The sequence below is a fragment of the Marmota flaviventris genome, chromosome 8 (assembly GCF_047511675.1).
Source record: "Marmota flaviventris isolate mMarFla1 chromosome 8, mMarFla1.hap1, whole genome shotgun sequence".
In the NCBI taxonomy this organism is placed as follows: Eukaryota; Metazoa; Chordata; class Mammalia; order Rodentia; family Sciuridae; genus Marmota; species Marmota flaviventris.
This window is the reverse complement of record NC_092505.1, coordinates 123,049,349-123,065,934: the sequence shown is the minus strand read 5'-3', so window position 1 is coordinate 123,065,934 and position 16,586 is coordinate 123,049,349. Positions and strand designations below refer to the sequence as shown.

Here is a 16,586-nt window from a genome sequence, read left to right as displayed (position 1 = left end):
TTGGAATTTTTGAATTTAAGTTCATAAGTTTATAATCATAAAATGAACTTCTTATTTTTGGTAATATTTTTTCCTGAAATTTACTTTCCCTGTTATTACTATAGCCACTCCGGCTTTCTTTATTACTTAGAGTTAGCACAGGGGAGGTTTCTATTTTTTTCCTTTTAACCTATCTCTGCTTTTATATTTAAAGTGCTCTCCTTCTCCCCATACCCTCCTTCTTTTTTTTTTTTGCGGGACTGGGGATTGAACCCATAAAGTGTGATTCTTATACACACTCCCTCCTTGCCTGCAGTCTCAGTTTCCACAGTTTCAGTTATTCAAGGTCAACTGAGGTCCGACAATATTAAATGGAAAATTCCAGAAATAAATAATTCATGATTCTTAAATAACATTTATTATAGTATGGTTGTGGTTTTCCCACTTTGTTATTCATCTTTTACTGTGCCTAATTTATAAATTAAACTCCATCACAGCCGTGTATGTATGGGGGAAAGCACAGTACATAGAGCTGGCTGCTATCTGCAGTTCCAGGTGTCCACCGGCCGTCTGGGAACATAGCCCTGTGGGTAAGGGAGGACTGCTGTGTATAGCTGAGTCTTGCTTATTTTATCCAATGTGACAATCTGCCACTTACTAGAAGTCATTAGACTATTTATATTTAACGTGACTATTGATACAGTCAGGTTTGAGTCTCTTATTTGCTTTCTATTTGCTCCATCAGTGTCTTTTGTCCCTTCTTCTTTTGAGTGAACTGAGTATATTCTGATTCAAATATTTCCTTTGCATGCTTATTAACTCTGCTTGCTTTGCTATTTTAGGATTTAACATGTACATCTTGAACTTATCAGCCTACCTTTAAGTGATATTATATCACTTTATGTACATAGTACATTTCCATTCTACGCCCCCAGCCTGTTCACTATGATTGATATATATTCTACATCTATATATGTTATAAACCCCACAGCATATTATAATTTTTGCTTAAATTGTCAATTACGTTTTAAGGAAATTTAAATAAGAAAAAAATCTTACATGATACCATATGATAACCCATGTGTTGTGTCCTGCATTCCCTTTATAGGTCAATATTTCCATTTGGTATTATTTTCCTTCTTGCATGAAGATTTTTTTTTCTTTTGTACTGCAAGTTTTCTGGTGGTGAGTTCTTCCATCTTTTGTAAATGTAAAAATGTCTTTTTCTGTTTTTGAAAGACATTTTTGCTGGATTTAGAATGGATATAGAATTTTAGATGGATAGTTTTTCTTTCAGTTCTGTAATGATGTAATTTCACTAAATTCTTTTTTTAGTCAATTCAGTAGCAAGAAATCTGCTGTCATCCTTATGTTTGTCCTCTTGTGAATACTTTTAAGATTCTGTCTTATTCCTGGTTTTGAGAAATTTGATTTCCACATGCTTTGCTGTTCTCTTCTTTATGTTTCCTGTCCTTGGGGTTTGATGAGCTACTCGGATCTGTGGGATGTTTTTGTCAAATCTGGAAAAATTTTTCCTTCATATTTTTTCAAATATCTTTTCCCACTCTCTTTTTTTCCTTTTGGGTTTCCTGACAAGTGTATAAAGCTGCTTGAAGTTACCTCATGTATCACTGATATACTTTCTTTCTGTATTAAAATTCTTTTTCTCTCTATATTCCCCTTTGGGTAGCTCCTTTTGTTATACCTTCAGGTTCACGTATCTGTTCTTCTACAGTGTCTAATCTGTCGTTGCTCCTATCTAGTGTATTTTTCTTCTCACAAATTATATTCTTCACCTATAGAAGTTTGATTTGGGTCCTTTTTATGCAGTCCGTGTCTCAACTTAACTTGTGAACATATGGCACATAAGTGTTTTGATCTCTTTGCTGATTCTAACATCTGAGACCTCCCTTGTCAGTGCTGGTTAGGTTTCCATTGATTGATTTTTCTCCTCATTATGTGTGGATACAAATTTAAACTTTTTGTCACAGAATACCAAATTGTCCTTCAAAAATGTCTCCTTATTTATTCTATCACTAGCAGTGCCTGAGTGTGGCTGTTTTCCCCCGGTCCTGCTAGCACCAAATCCTGTCAGTCTTTGATATGAGCCAGTCCCATAGGCTAAAACTATTGACAGACACAACCAATGTCCACAGGCACCAACTATCAGCCCAGTGACAGACAGTGGCAATTCTATGGTGGCCAGGCAGCCAGGGTAGCTGCCCTCATGGTGCCTTGAGGTACTGACCGTAGTTTTATTTGCGTTTTCATTGATTACTAGTGACTTAGTGCATCTGTTCTCAAGCTTATTGGTATAAACATTCTTCTTTGGGACACTGCCTACTAATGTCCACTGACCAGTTTCAACTGTATTGCTTGGATTTTTTAAAATTCCCTTATTTGAGCTATTTATTTACTAAGAATAGAGATCCACTTTCACTTTTTCAATAATAAAAAAATGTTTTTTTTTGTAAACAAAGCTATTTTCTTTACAATATAAACTTGTACATGATTTCTTTCAAGAAATGATTTACATGTTACTCAAATACTCTTTCATATATTAAAGGTAAATAGGAATTGATTCTGGAATAAAAACAATGCCCTTAAAGGGAAAAGTTTTTGAACAAAGCAATAATACAAAACATTTATATACATAAACCTACATAAATCCATAATATGTAAATATTTTCATATCTATCTGATATCAATGTAAAAATGACATAATCTTTAGAAATAATCAAGCAGACTCTAAATGCCATTTTATTCCCTTAATAATGAAATGGAAAGTCAAGGAGATGAAACGTTCCCAGATTATATATTTCCAGCTGATTAAATATTTCTTTCAATGTCATGCCATCTGTATTGAAAATACCCTACAGACAAGATTGTTAATTTGCGATAGTCTAAGATCTATTCTTCAAAAGGAGAAAATGTCACAGTCTTCATTAGGGAGCTTCTGCCTTCCCACTGAAGAGTGGTAAGATCCTTCAGAGGCGCACGCTGCCTATTCACCGGGCTGCGGAGGTGCGTGTTGGGAGCGCTGGGAAGAAGCCCCTGATAGAGGCACAGGTCCCATAAAGGGCCTGGTGTCTTTTTAGCATCAAGGACAATGTGAGGCAGGCAGATAGGAGAGCAACCCCATCCGGAGACAAGACGTGCACACGTGTCACAGGCTAAGGGATGCCAGCCCTCTGCGTGTGATGGAGGGAATGCACGCCACAGTTATGTGGTGAGTGAATCCGCTGAGCACTTCCACTGAGGGTGACGACAGCGACCCGCAAAGTCCCCAGGGCTTAACCCACCCACCAGTTCTGTGGGACTCAGGGCCCCCTCACCAACCTGTTTGGTGCAGATGGTCTCTGGCCACCTCGAATAAGCGCAGGTGCATGTGGGTGATGGGGTTGAAGGAGCCGCAGGCCAGGAGCACCACAGGGATTCGGCTCTTCATCTTGTCAGGCGTGTCTGCACCCACTGCAGTGGCCACCCTGCTTTCCTGGAGACAAAAACTCACATCAGGGAGTTGGCACCAAGACAAAAGTCCAGGCCAGTGGTTCTAACCCATCGCTTGTAGGAGGACTTGCAGAAGCAATTAGATCAGTAGCATTTAGGGACAGCTCACATGGGCCAGGAACTAGGGCAAGTGTTATGTCAAGGTGCACATCTTCTGCCCAGTCCTTTCTATAACTCCGAGTGGTTACTCACATGACCTTAGAAGCTGCCGGGCCAGAACTGGAACCCAGGCAGCCTGACTTGAGAGCCCACACTCTGCCCTTCACCCATATGCCCTTCCTGGGCGCTGTGGGTCACCTTGAGGACAAGAGGAAGTCTACAAGGCTCCCAAATGTCAACTCTGATAGTCCAAAAGGAACTCAGCAGGTCTCATAGTGGACAGACACTTTAGAGAAACTTTATTTTGAAATTATTTCAAACATAACGAAATTTGCCCAAGTTCCCCAGTGTTAACATTTTACCACACTTGCTTGATCATTCATTCTTACATACACTCACACACTCACACTTACACACACACACACACACACACACACACACACAAACACACCCCTAATCTGTAAATATCTATAGTAACTTTTTCCTGAAATTCTTGAGGGTCATTTGTAGAAATAATACCCCTTTACCTTCAAGTTCTTCAGCATATGTTTTCTAAGGAGGAAGACATTTTCTTACATAACTGCAGAACAATGATTGAAATCAGGAAATGCTCAGGGCAGCAGGACTACTGTCTAATCTACAGGCCTTCTGATCTCACCTACTGTCTTTCATCTGGGACGAGAGCACTGGAGAGCCAGCTCTCCCTCTGTTCTCCTACTCTTAGCACCAGGGTGAGGTTAGAAGAAGGAAGGAAGCCGCCTGGCCCAGGGCCCTGCCTCTCGGGCACCCTGTGAGCTGGAGGGGGGAGAGAAGGGCTCCCCAGGAAGTAGGCCTTGGCCTGACTCCTGCTCTGGTACTCAGTGGCTGGGAGACCTGGGCAGAGCACCGCCCTCTCTGAAACTCAGTTTCTTCATCTGTTAGATGGAGTCATGGTTTGGATGTGAGGTGTCGCCCAAAAACTCACATGTGAGATAATGCCAGAAGGTTAGGGGAGGAAATGATTGGGTTGTAAGAGTCTTAACCCTGTCAGGGAATTAATCCCCTGATAGGGATTAACTGGTTGGTAACTGAAGTGGTGGGGTGTGGCTGGGGGAGGTGGAATTGGGACATGGCTTTGGGTATATATTTGTATCTGGGAGGTGGAGTCTCTCTGCTTCCTGATCACTGTGATGTGAGCTGCTTCCCGCTGCCACCTCTCCCACCACAGCGTTCAGCCTCACCTGGAGCCCTGAGGAGTGGAGCCGGCCGTCTATGGACTGAGGCCGCTGAAACCGTGAGCCCTCAAATAAACTCTCCCTCCTCTACAGTTGTGCTGGTCGGGTCCATTAGTCACAGCTGTGAAAAAGCTGACACAGCTGGGGACAATATCACTCTGCCCCTGACAAGGGACGGGGGAAGGCAAGGGAGAACCAGTGCACCTGTGGTGGGCAGCTCAGGGTGGTCCTGATGCTCCCCACCTCCTGGTGTTCACTTGTCGCCCCCTCCCCTCCACCCTGGGTGGGTCTGGTGACTTCCTTCTAATGAACAGAGAGTGGCAAATGCAGAGGGACGTCCTGCCTGAGGGAGGGTCACAAAGTCCTGGCTTCCCTCGTGCTCACCTCTCTAGCTCAGTCTGAGGGGCCCGGCTGCCAGGTGCCAGATGCCCCAAGAAGAGGTCCACGGGGCTAGAAACCCAGGGAGACCTCTGGTGGCCTAAGCCAGGAGGAATCAAAATGACCAGCGGCTCTGTGTGGAGGGGGATCTTTGATGGTCAAGTTTTCAGGTGAGACTGCTGCCCTGTGGACACCTGGTTCCAGGTCGGTAAGACCCTGAGCCAGAAGACCGGAGACCCACAGGGACTTGAGTGAAGCAGCAGCCAAAAATAAATAAATAAGCGAGTGGCAGGAAGACCAGCAGAGTAGCCGGGGAGGGGGGAGAACGGGGGAGGAAGGCGGTGAGGGGGATGGGGGGGGGGGGCGCCGTGGACTGAAATGGAGTAAATCAAATTCTGTGCATGCATGAATATGTCAAAATGAACACAGCGATTATGTATAATTATACTAGTCTAATAAAAAAGCTGAGATAATAAATCAAAATAAACAAATAAGCGTGCTGTTCCAAGCTGCCTATTTTGGGGTGATCTGTCATGCAGCCACAGAGGACGCGGTGGCCAGCAGATGGGAAGCATCCGGGCCTCTCTTATCCCTCCAGCCACCGGACTTCGGCTATAAGCATGCCGTTCTGGGGAAACCTGGAGAATTCTCGGTGGCTGGGAACTGGGATCCTCTTGACCTAAGGAATTGTTTTTTATTTTGAATTTACTAGTGAATTATGGTCAACAGTGGGGCTCATTTTGACATATTCATAAGTGACCCAAACATAATTGATTCCATTTTAATCCCTAGCACTTCCTCTCTCCATGCCCTGGTCCCCTTCCTCTACTCCACTGGTCATCCTTCTATTTATTTATTATTTTTGGTGCAATTAGGGTTAATTGGAATGCACTGTGATGTATTCACACATGCACCCCACAGAACTTGGTCAGCTTCACTCCCCGTTCTTTCCCTGCCCATGCCTCTCTGGGTCCCCTGCTTCTATTCTATTCATGTCCCTTCTGTTTTTGCAAGATCCTCTTTTATAATGAAAGGAATAGGTTTTAATCTGGGTGCGTGGTGGACTTTTCCAGGCTCGTATCCACTGCTGCTTGCTTGCTGTTAACAGACCAGCAACAAAGGACTACCTGTCGTGGTTTCTTTGTGAGCTCCTCATGGCCACCTGCTTTAAGCTGCCTTGAATGCTCTTTTATTTTCCTCCCAACCAGAACACCCCAGCACACCCCCATCTCTTGACTCACTGCAGATGATCACATTATTTGTGACTTCAGTCACTAGTATTGACCACCTGCTAGGTGCTAGTATCAGAGATGCATTTGGCTTGAAGAACCCAAAGCCTAACCTCAGTGGCTTGAGCAAAGAGAGGTCCATTTGTTTCTCATGTGATAATAAGTCTGGAAGTAGACAGCTGATGGCATCGGATCATGGTCTCAATAATGACCTGCAGTTAGTTCTCTTGCTTCTTCCTCCTGGTCACAAGATCACTCCTGCTGCTATAGCCACTGTGACCTCAATCAAGGCAAGCCACAGATCGAGGTGTTTCAGCCAGCTTTTCTGCTGCTGTGACCAAAATACTTGACAAGAACAACTTTAGAGGAGCAAAAGTTTATCTGGGGGCTCACAGTTTCAGAGGTCTCAGTCCATAGATGGCTGACTCCATAGCTTGGGGCCTAAGGTGAGGCAGAACATCATGGCAGAAAAGCAGCTCAGGACATGGCACCAGGAAGCAGAGAGTGTTCCTCTCACCATCGACAAAACAGAAACCCAAAGGGCATGTCCCCAATGATCCAACTCTTCCAGCCACACCCTCCCTGCTTACAGCTACCACCTAGTTAATCTCTATCAGGGGATTAATGCACTGATTAAGACTCTTGTGACCTAATCATTTCACCTCTAAACTTTCTTGCATTGGCTCACACATGAGCTTTTGGGGGGACACCTGATATCAAGACCATAACAAGGAGTTGTACTAGACGGTTGTCCCTCTTAATCCGAACATAAGTGCTTTTGAGAACCACCTGTAGATTCTTCTTATTGGCTAGAACTAGGTCACATGGCCTCTCTAGCCACAAGCGGGGGCTAGACAGGCATGTGTTTAGCCTCACAGCCTCTTCAGCAGGAAGCAGCAAGAAAGGGAAGCTGGGAATTGGGTTAGCTGGTCTACAGTGGCCACCATAGAGCTCAGGATGTGACTGTGCTCAGAGCGCAGAGGCTGCTGAGACGGCTTGGGTCAGCTTGTCTCTGACTTCTCTTTAGTGAATCACATGCCACAATCTATAAGGCACCTGCCCACGTGCTTCCTATCCACCTGAGAGCAAGCCCCGTGCGGGCAGGAGGCTCTTTCCTTTGTCTCTGGATCTCAGCTCTGAGCACAGAGCATGGCAGAGTAGGGCTCAGTGGAGTCAGAAACAGCACTAGCTGGCTGCACAGGGGACCCAGGTCCTGGTACCTTCAATCACTAGGTAATGAGCCTGAATACTTCCCAGTGTACAGAAAGGTTGTCCTGCATGTATTCGAAGCTACAGTGTGAAGTTGAACAGCTCTGAGCCAGGGGTAGTGCTGCCTCCCCACGCTCCGTCTGAGGTTGAGGAACACCAGCTCCTGCATGCAAAGACAGGGGTCTACAAGCTGCCACTGGCTTCTTCCTGCAAGGTGGAGTGGTTTAATGCTATATTATTTGCAAGGTGCACTGAGTTATTCACAAGGACAGCCTCGTGGAAACGGGTACTTAAGGAGATAGCTGTTTCTCACAACTACTTTGAAGCCTCTCAAAATTCTAATTCATTTTGACAAAATATAAAATTTGGAGCCATTAAAACATGTAACTGCAGCATCTCAGGTAGCCTGGGGTTTTGATTCATTTTCCAGTTTCCAGAAATTGCAACTTAGAACATTTATTTAAATGGCAGCATCAATGGCAATGGGTGTGTTGTTGAGAAGAATGGATGAGCCTCTTTGCTTGTTTGCCCTGCCGGGCCACACTGGGCCACACTGCTTTTAACAGTGACTGTGCCCCATCCAAGCCACGTCTTGGGCTGGAGGTCGAGGCTCAGGGACAAGGCCAGGGCACCTGAAGCATATGCATCCTCCAACTTAGCACCCTCCCTGCGAGCCCCAGAGAAAGGCCCCGATGAGGTGGGATGGACTCCCTCGGGGTCCACCGGGGACAAACCAGGCTCTGATTTGAGAGCAGATCCACCAGGCACAGGTGACAAAGGAGCCTCACCTGCTTTGCCGTCTCCTACTGTCTCGGGAGAAGAGTAAGTGGGGCAGACATTTTGCTCTTAGGAAAGGCTGCTCGTCAACAGTATTTAATGGAGGCCCGCAGAGTGGGTAATAAATGTTGCTGAGGACTTAACAAGTGGAGGAGGTGGCATGCAGCCTTCTCAGACTTTGTCATTAAACTGGAGCCAAGGCAGATTCCACCTCTGGCCTCCCACCTTTCAGCCGGCTCCACAGCATTTCATCCGGCTCCTCAAAGACAACCTGCTGCTTCGGCAAACGACACCACTTCAAAGGGGGTCATCTGCTTCTGCAAATGTGGCTATGACCTCCTGAAATGCCCTCCCCACCCCTGCTGATCCACATCCAAGGTTTTCTCCTTGGAATATTTACCCCATGCCCTCTCCCCGAAGATGATGTAGCCAGAACACATTTGGCCATTTTCTTTTCTCATCAAACCACAGAACCGTTATTCAGTTTTTGTCTGTGGCTCTTCCCCAAGGACAAGGCAGATCCTAGAGGGTGGTTCCTTATGCCCTTGGTCCCCTCAAGCCCTAGCAGTAGCACGCCTGGGTGCTCAGGAGGTGTGTGGGAATCGAGTGTCCCCGTCAGGTGGCTGTCCTCTGTTCAGTTCTGTTCCAGTCACGGGCCTGTGTCTTCCAGTGACAGAGATGGCCTTTCTGACTCCTTAGGGACACTTAAGACCCCTCCAGTGACAGGACTGCACCCGCTCAGATGGAGTTAAGGAGACCCTGCTCTGCTGTGCCTCTTCAAGGACCCCCTCTGCAGGGACCGGTGCCCCCTGCACACTGGGCCCGGCTCACTGCCCGCCCTGGGGAACTGAAGGCTGCCACTTTGCCAGCAGAGCCCAGACGGTGCCCTCCCAGAACCCCCTTCCCACACTCGGCCCAGCCCCTCTGAAGAGGTGTCACTCAGAGTTTCCAGACACCATCCAGGGTCTGCACCCCGGCCAGGCCTCTGGACAGGCCCATGGGACAACCACTCATTAAGTGTCCACTAGTAGCCAGGCCCTCTGTTCTGGGCATGGGGTACAACGGGAGGCAGAGCAGATGTGGCCCCTGTCCTCAAGGAGCTTCCAGTCATCTGCAGGAGTGACAACTCATCACACACTAGTCATGGTGGGCGGTGGGCAGGGGGTTCAGAGCTTAACACCTCACTGCAAGAGGCAGAATACTGACCCCAGAGGTCCACATCCTTGTCCTTGGAACCTGTGGATATTATGCTACCTGGTATGATGGATTTTGCAGGTGGGACTAAAGGAAGGGTCTCGGATGGAGACGGTACCTGAATTCTCTGGTTTTATCACCAGGGTCCTTGTAGGCGGGCAGCAGGAGACAGAGATGGATGGAGGAACATGTGTGGATGGAGCGGGGTCAGAGGAAGGAAGGCATCGGGAAGGGCCACCAAGGAAGCAGTGCAGTGGCCTCTAGGTGTGGCACAGCAAGCATGTCCCCAGGGCCTCCAAAAGGGATGCAGGCCCACCCACCTTTGCAGCACATTTCTGGCCTCCATGTGCTGTTCTCAGCCACCAAGCCCATGAGGACCTGTGGCTGGAGCATAGGAGATCCCCACGATGCTCTCTTAGAGTGGGGTCTCAGGTGACCTCAGAGCAGGGGCAGGGAGGGGGCTAGAGCCGAGCTGGTGACGAGAGCAGCGCTGCATGAGGCTGGCCGGGGAAGGTGGGCAACAAAGGCCACGTGGCATCCTCAGGACGGCTGCAGCTGTCCAGGTCCCCTCGACCTTGAGAAGATCAGGTGGGACCCAGCTTCCCCAGGGTGGCCTCTCTGCTGCTCCCATCTCCCCTGGCTTGCCAGGTAACGTGGCTGGCCAGTGCTCCACACACACTGAATTCCAGCTCACCTGCACTCCCTGGCCCTTTTGTCACAGGCCGTCACAGACACAGAGAAGAAGGCAGGCCCGGAAAGCGAGCTGCAGACCGTAATGTGCTAATGCTCCTGGCTCGGGAGGCAGTCAATTTACCTTTCCCTGCGGTGAGCGCCTGGCGCCTGACCCAGGAAGGTGGCTGCAAACGCCCCTGTTTATTATGGACATAAAGCAGATGGCTTGGGGCAGAATGGAAATGGATTCTGCAAGCATCTTTCATTACCCAGACCTCTTGGACCAGACTCCTCACCTTAAAGAAAACAAGAGACACGGTGTGTATTTGTGGGGTTGACGGCTACATTTTTCGGGACCCAGGGTGATCGTTTCCACCCGGGTGAGCATACCAGCTCCTCTGGGGCCATCAACCTTCACGAGAACCCTGCACCGTTTCTTTTCAACTGGGTTAGATTGGCCCCTGGTTGCTATGGGCACACCCGCGCTGCTGCTGAGAACAAAAGCCAAGCGAGCTATCTTTGTCGGTGTGCAGGTCCTCGCCCGCCAGCCCTCAGAGGAAACAAACATGCCAATTATGCACTCGTCCTAATTACAAGGCTCCCAGGGAAGCAGGCGGCTGGCTCTTCAGTTCTGAGAACTTTCGAAAGACTTGAAGGAGCACAAGGAAGGGAAGGAGGTCCTGTGCCATCCCGGGAATAATTCTGGTCTGGGAATAATTTTGGTCGTGGCAATAAGTGGAGCTGAGCAACCGACACTGGGCTTGCCAAGTGAGGAGCTTGGAACTCTCTAGAAAGTTGACACGCATCGAGCATTGAAACTTCTTTCAACAAGCCTGGGAAGGACGGGGGTTTGGGTTGCAAGAGCCTAATCGACTTCCCCCGGGGGCCCTGTGAGCCACATGGAAGATGGAGATAATGACCTTGACCCCTCTCACACAGGACTTGGTCCACAGGGGCTTTTCCAGAAATTTCCCCTCCTTTCTCTTTCCTTTCATTGTGTTTAGAACAGAATTCACCATTCCTTACCTGCTTCTAGATGCTTGTGGTCTTGTTTGAAAAAGACCCCAATCGTTATTTTTCTAGCTACCCACAATCAAAACCTGGCGGCCCCTGGGCACATACTCCTGCTGATGGGCAGATCGCTCACACCACATTGCCCTGGAAGATGGCACTTGTCCTACTCGGTGGCAGCCCGGTCCAGCTCCAGCCACATCAACCATCAGCTCCAAATGTCAATTGTCCTGGCACAAATCAATATCGAGAAACCGAGGGACGGGGCAGGCTAAAGCCAGTCTGATAGAAATCACGTGTTCTGTGATAAGGAATCAATAGGCCCCCAATCACAGCTGACCGGCCACTGGGAACAAGGCAGGCAGAGGACAGGGTGGGAGGTGAGGGCGCCCGGGGACGGCGGTAGGAAGGAAGGTGGCGGATAATTAAGAACACAACCCTCCTGCTGCCGTGCCGGTGCCTCGGAGGTAGAGGGACAAATAAAACCGGCTCCTGCTCACAGGAAGGTTATGATCTCACAGGAAGGACAACCCCCAGGCCCCCAGGCATGGCAGCCGGCTGGTACCTCCCAATATCCATTCTTCTTCCGCTTTAGTCACAGCATCCGTCTTACCTGGGCATAATGCTACATCTCCCTGCCGCCTTGGCAGCGGGGTGAGGCCATGAGACTAGGGTCTGCCCAGTGATGTTTGAGCAGAAATCTTAGGTGTTCCTTCCCAGAACTCTCTTTGCAATAAAAACCATGCCTTTCTCCTCATCTCTTCTCTACTCCTGCTGCCTGGAGTGTGACGGCTGGACTATGACAGCTATATTGTTTGCCGGGAACAAGAACAAACTCAAGTGTGATAGAGAATAAAGTAAGAGAAACGCAGGAGCCTAAAGACCCTGAAGCTGCCGTACCAGCACCGGACCTCAACTCCAGGTAGCTTTCACCTGGGGGAGAAATAATCCTCTAAGCCATTATTGTTTTCTATTTTTTCCAATATATGTAGCTCAACCTAATTCTGATAGTTAGGTTTACTAAAACAGTTTCTAAAGAAACAAAAAAGGTCTGTAAACCTTTGGAAGTTTCTATTGCCTCAGTTAGATCTACTTCATACGCAGCAACTTAAATGCAGATTGTTTGAACGGGGAAAATAAACTTAAGGGGAAGAAATCTACCATAACTTAATTTTTTATATGAATTTTTCATGGGAAAAAAAATCCTTACTCAGGAACCTGGAAAGCTGGAATATGTAGCAGTGAATCTGCTTTTCTGTAGATCACAAAACCCAGACGCTGTCCCATCTACATTCCCCCAAACACATCCATTATGGTGTGCCGAAGCACCCTGCTTCCAGTGGGCATTTGCCATATGGCTTGGCCGTTAAATGGTTTTCTGATACTTGACAAAAATGAAGCACAATCATTTTGCAAGGAACTTGTGTTCCTAGATGGGTCTTTTCCAAATAACAGCTGTGCTTCAAAATTGAGTTACTCAATTTGCAATTTGTGGACACAATACTCAAACATTTACAAGTGAGCAAAACCTCAAGTCACTTGGGCCACTTCCAAGCTTCAGAGTCTATGAAGTTTTTAGCAATGTTATGAATGTGCAGCTGTCGACAAACTCAAGCCAGCATCTCTGAACAACCAGACCCTGCGGAGACGTCCTACTTATCAGCAGGCCATGTGGTGTTGATGGCAAACCCATAGGAGAGAGAGAGAGAGAGACTGACTCAACCCAAAGCCTACAGATGAAATCCCTATGGCTTTCTCTCCACTCCCCACCTCACCTGTATAGATGACACACACATCTACAGCTCTGCTCTCCATCTTGTTTATGGGCACCTACAGGTCCAGAGACATCTACTTGATAACAATGTAGATGGAATGTAATCAAAGCCAACAAATATTTTCTAATTGAGTGACCTTGATTGACTGTATCAGTCAGGAGATGCTGGGTGAGCTGCAGTAACAAACAACCCCCAAATCTACAATAAAAGTTTATTTCATGTTAGTATTATACACTGTTTCATGGTGAGTAGAAGCTCTACATTGTGTCATCTCTGTCTTCCAACCTAGCACTCAAGATAATAGATCATTCACTACCTGGAAATAGCCACCATAGCAAGAAGAAGAGGGTTCTGGGAGGCCCTTCACCAACAGTTTTACACTTGGTTCCAAATTGGACATGGCGTTTCCATAGATCCCACTCCACTATAGCAATCTAGAATGTACATTCCTACTCTGCTGAAGGTACAGAACCAGCAACATTTGGTGAATACCATGTGCTTACCATAGTCAGTGCATCCACCACCCTGAATCTCAGCAATCCTTGAGGGAAATGGAGATAATCATACTCACCTCCAAGGATTGGCATGAGGATTACTGGGATCAACCCAAGACCAACAAAGTACTCTAGAAATACCAGTTCCCTCCTTTCCACCATGTTCAAGACATAACCTGCTATTTTCCAAATCTACTCTGGCTGTTGATACCCACCCTGTCTGAAGAAGACTCTGCCATTTTTCTAGTTGTTCAAGGTCAACACCTGCCAGTTGGCCATGACATCTCCTCATCCTTCATCAAAACCTGCCCTCGGTATAGTGAGCCTTCAAGGATGGCCAACATTCCCTAGACCCACACCGCTGTAGGAGTTCAGTATCTCATTGGATTAATTACATTTTTTAAAAAAAACTTCATATAAGACCATCAAATTATGGTTATATTGGTCCCTCTCCCAGCAAAGGCAAAACAGTGAAGGAGCACAGACAGTTCTGAGAAGGCCATCTCTCAGAGTAAAGGAAAGGTGAAGTAGAGAGATCTCAGGGTGGACAAGGCAGGACAGTGTCCCAGTCCAGCCTGGACAGGGTGCCATGGCTCAGACAGGGTCACTGGAGCCCATACCAGCCCATGCTGTTCTCAGAGAGGGGCACTGGACAAGGGCTGGACAGCCCCGCTGGCCCCTAGTGAAGGTTCCCGTGCTTGTTAAGGTGGGGGACAGCATGAAGTCACTGCCTCACCTCCAGTCTGGCCCCGTCCAATCAGTTCTTAACATGTTAAGCATATTAACCAGTCCTGACGCCAAGCTCGATCACTCAAACTAATGTGACGCACTCGACTGCTTCCTAGGCTCTAAGCAGTGTGTACAGCCTGGCCCTTCTCCAGCCCCGTGATAAAGGCTGGGCTAAATCATTCTCCACTAGGATTTATTTGCCAGGTGACAGCCTTCATCTGGCCTCCTCTGCTCCTCCTCCTCGTTTCCCTCCACTGCCCACCTGAGCGCCATCTCCTCACCGAGTGGTAGTCACCTGGTGTTCTCTGTGTGGCTTTTAATTGTTCCTGCTTCCTGAGCCTCTGCTTGGGCCATTTCTGGAAGCCCCTCTTGTGGAACTTGCCCTGGTGGTCCTCCCGGAAGTCAGGGCTTCCCCCTCTGACCTCTAAAAGGGGACACGCTGTCTATTGGGGATGACTGCGACCCCCCCCCCCTTGCCTTGCCTTAACGCTGACCCCCCAAGGGCAGGATGGCAGAGGGTCTAAGGCAGAATGGAGTGAATAGTTGCCTCTTTTCTTCTTTGGGGGACAAGGTTAAGGTGAAAATTAGATCAAAATGGGAGCTGGGGATCCATGGCCACAGTATGGCAGGGTCTAGGCCGACACAGGCGGATGCCACTGAGGGAGAAAGATCCCCAAATCAAAGCAGCAGAGCCCAGGCATACCAGCCTCACACCCCACTTCTGGCTTTCGACACGGGCATGTCCTGGTTCCCCAGTTTGCTTTACCTGGAGTGTTTCTGTCCCCCAGTTGGGTGTCAGATCCTCTCTGAATTTAAATTTTGTTCTCTCCCCACAAATCGGTCTCTACTTTGGGTGGGCTCACCCCTAGGACATCTTGACCCCCAATTCCCACCTTAGAAGCACCCTGGGATTTTCAGGCCTCCCCTGGCCTCTGCCCATGCCTAACTCAGGGTCTGTGCCAGGGCCCCTGCTCCAGTCCAGCACCGGGTGAAAGGCCACATCTCATATGGGGAAAGCAGTCCTACGTCCACTACGACCCCCAGGGTTTCCCTGGGTGGCAGCACAATACAGAAGCAACTGTTGGTGACAGCAGGGCATGGCACTGTGGCACAAGACTGGCAGCCATCTGGGCTCCACCCCCCCCCCCAGCCTGTTAGTTCTGTCTCTGCAAAATCTTTGCTTTCCTCTCCCACCCTCCACAGTCCTTGGTCTGGGGCCCATTATTTCTCCACTGGGCCTGAATCTACTCCTGTCTTCTGTCTCTGCTCTCACCTCCCCTGATCCATCCCCTGTCCAGCTGCCCAAGGGGCCGTTCAATGTGTGCATCTGATTCTCTACTCAGTCCCCCTCCCAACCTTCTGCGTTCTGTACCGTGTAGGATCTCCTTAGCATGACATCCATAGTCACAATCTGCTTGTGACCTATATTTCCAACCTCATAGTTCACCTTCCAACTCCTTCCTCGTGTCTGCTCCATCAGATTGCTTTCCACCCGTCCTGAGTGCTGGGCTCACTCCCACACTGTGATGTCAGCTAATGCACGTCTTGAAGGGCCCACCTCCTCCAGGAAGCCCCCCTCTGGTTGCCACACCTCCTTGGACCTTTCTCTCATATCTCATTACAGGGCACCTTGTCCACTGTCTGTCTCTTCTACTGAACAGTGAGCTCCTTGAGGGCAAAGGATGTGTTTTATACTCTGCATTCCCTGCTCCCAGCGCTGGGTCTTGCTCAGAGTAGCTGTAAGACCGTGTGGAACAACCAAATGGTATGGATGAGTTTGAGACCAGGACAACGTCGAGGGGCAGTTCTCCATGGATCACTCCATGTCTAAGCAGCAAGGCATTGACTATCTTTTCAAGAATATTTGTATAGTGAACAGCAGCCTCGGAAAGTAGATAATGTCATCTTCTGGTGCAAAGGCGGGCATAGTTACTATCTGGTATGATGAGGTTTAAATCTCTTTGGAGCAAATTATAGGGATGTTTGTTGCCCTTTCTAAAATATTTGGTTTCCCTAAGTATGGGGTTTATTTCCTGTAACAAAATGCACTGCATGTGAAGGTATGATTTCACTTCTTCACTTGACCCTTTGTTCTACAGCCTAGGAATGCGGCACGAGAAAACCTCAAATCTAACTACGGCTACTGCTGTGAGTAATGCAGTCCCTGGTCTCTGACTCAGGATCCTCGTGTTTCCTTCCAGCATCTGTGAAAGTGGCATGGAAACTTGCTACCTTGCACGTAGGGTAAAGTCTCAGACCCTTAAAGTTCTTGCCAGACAGGAAAGTAAATTCTGAACCGCTTCTGGTGGCGCAGGA

General features: G+C 48.1%; 2 protein-coding genes across 5 annotated transcripts in view; both read right to left on the bottom strand.

Moving 5' to 3' along the window:
* Rbp1 (retinol binding protein 1) overlaps positions 1 to 3,389 on the bottom strand; it is a 111,826-nt gene extending 108,437 nt beyond the window's left edge. Inside the window, 1 exon segment of the mRNA XM_027933545.2 lies at positions 3,319 to 3,389. The gene's annotated coding sequence lies outside the window, so the exon portion shown is untranslated.
* Nmnat3 (nicotinamide nucleotide adenylyltransferase 3) overlaps positions 1 to 16,586 on the bottom strand; it is a 112,808-nt gene that overhangs the window by 56,923 nt on the left and 39,299 nt on the right. For 3 of the 4 annotated variants that reach the window (XM_071615606.1, XM_071615604.1, XM_027933546.2), the window contains exon 2: positions 3,319 to 3,472. In XM_071615606.1, coding sequence (XP_071471707.1) covers positions 3,319 to 3,427 — 109 coding nt within the window. In that variant the 5' untranslated portion in view covers positions 3,428 to 3,472. Of the gene's footprint in view, positions 1 to 3,318; positions 3,473 to 16,586 lie in introns of those variants that run through there. The other variant, XM_071615607.1, reaches the window with a different exon arrangement.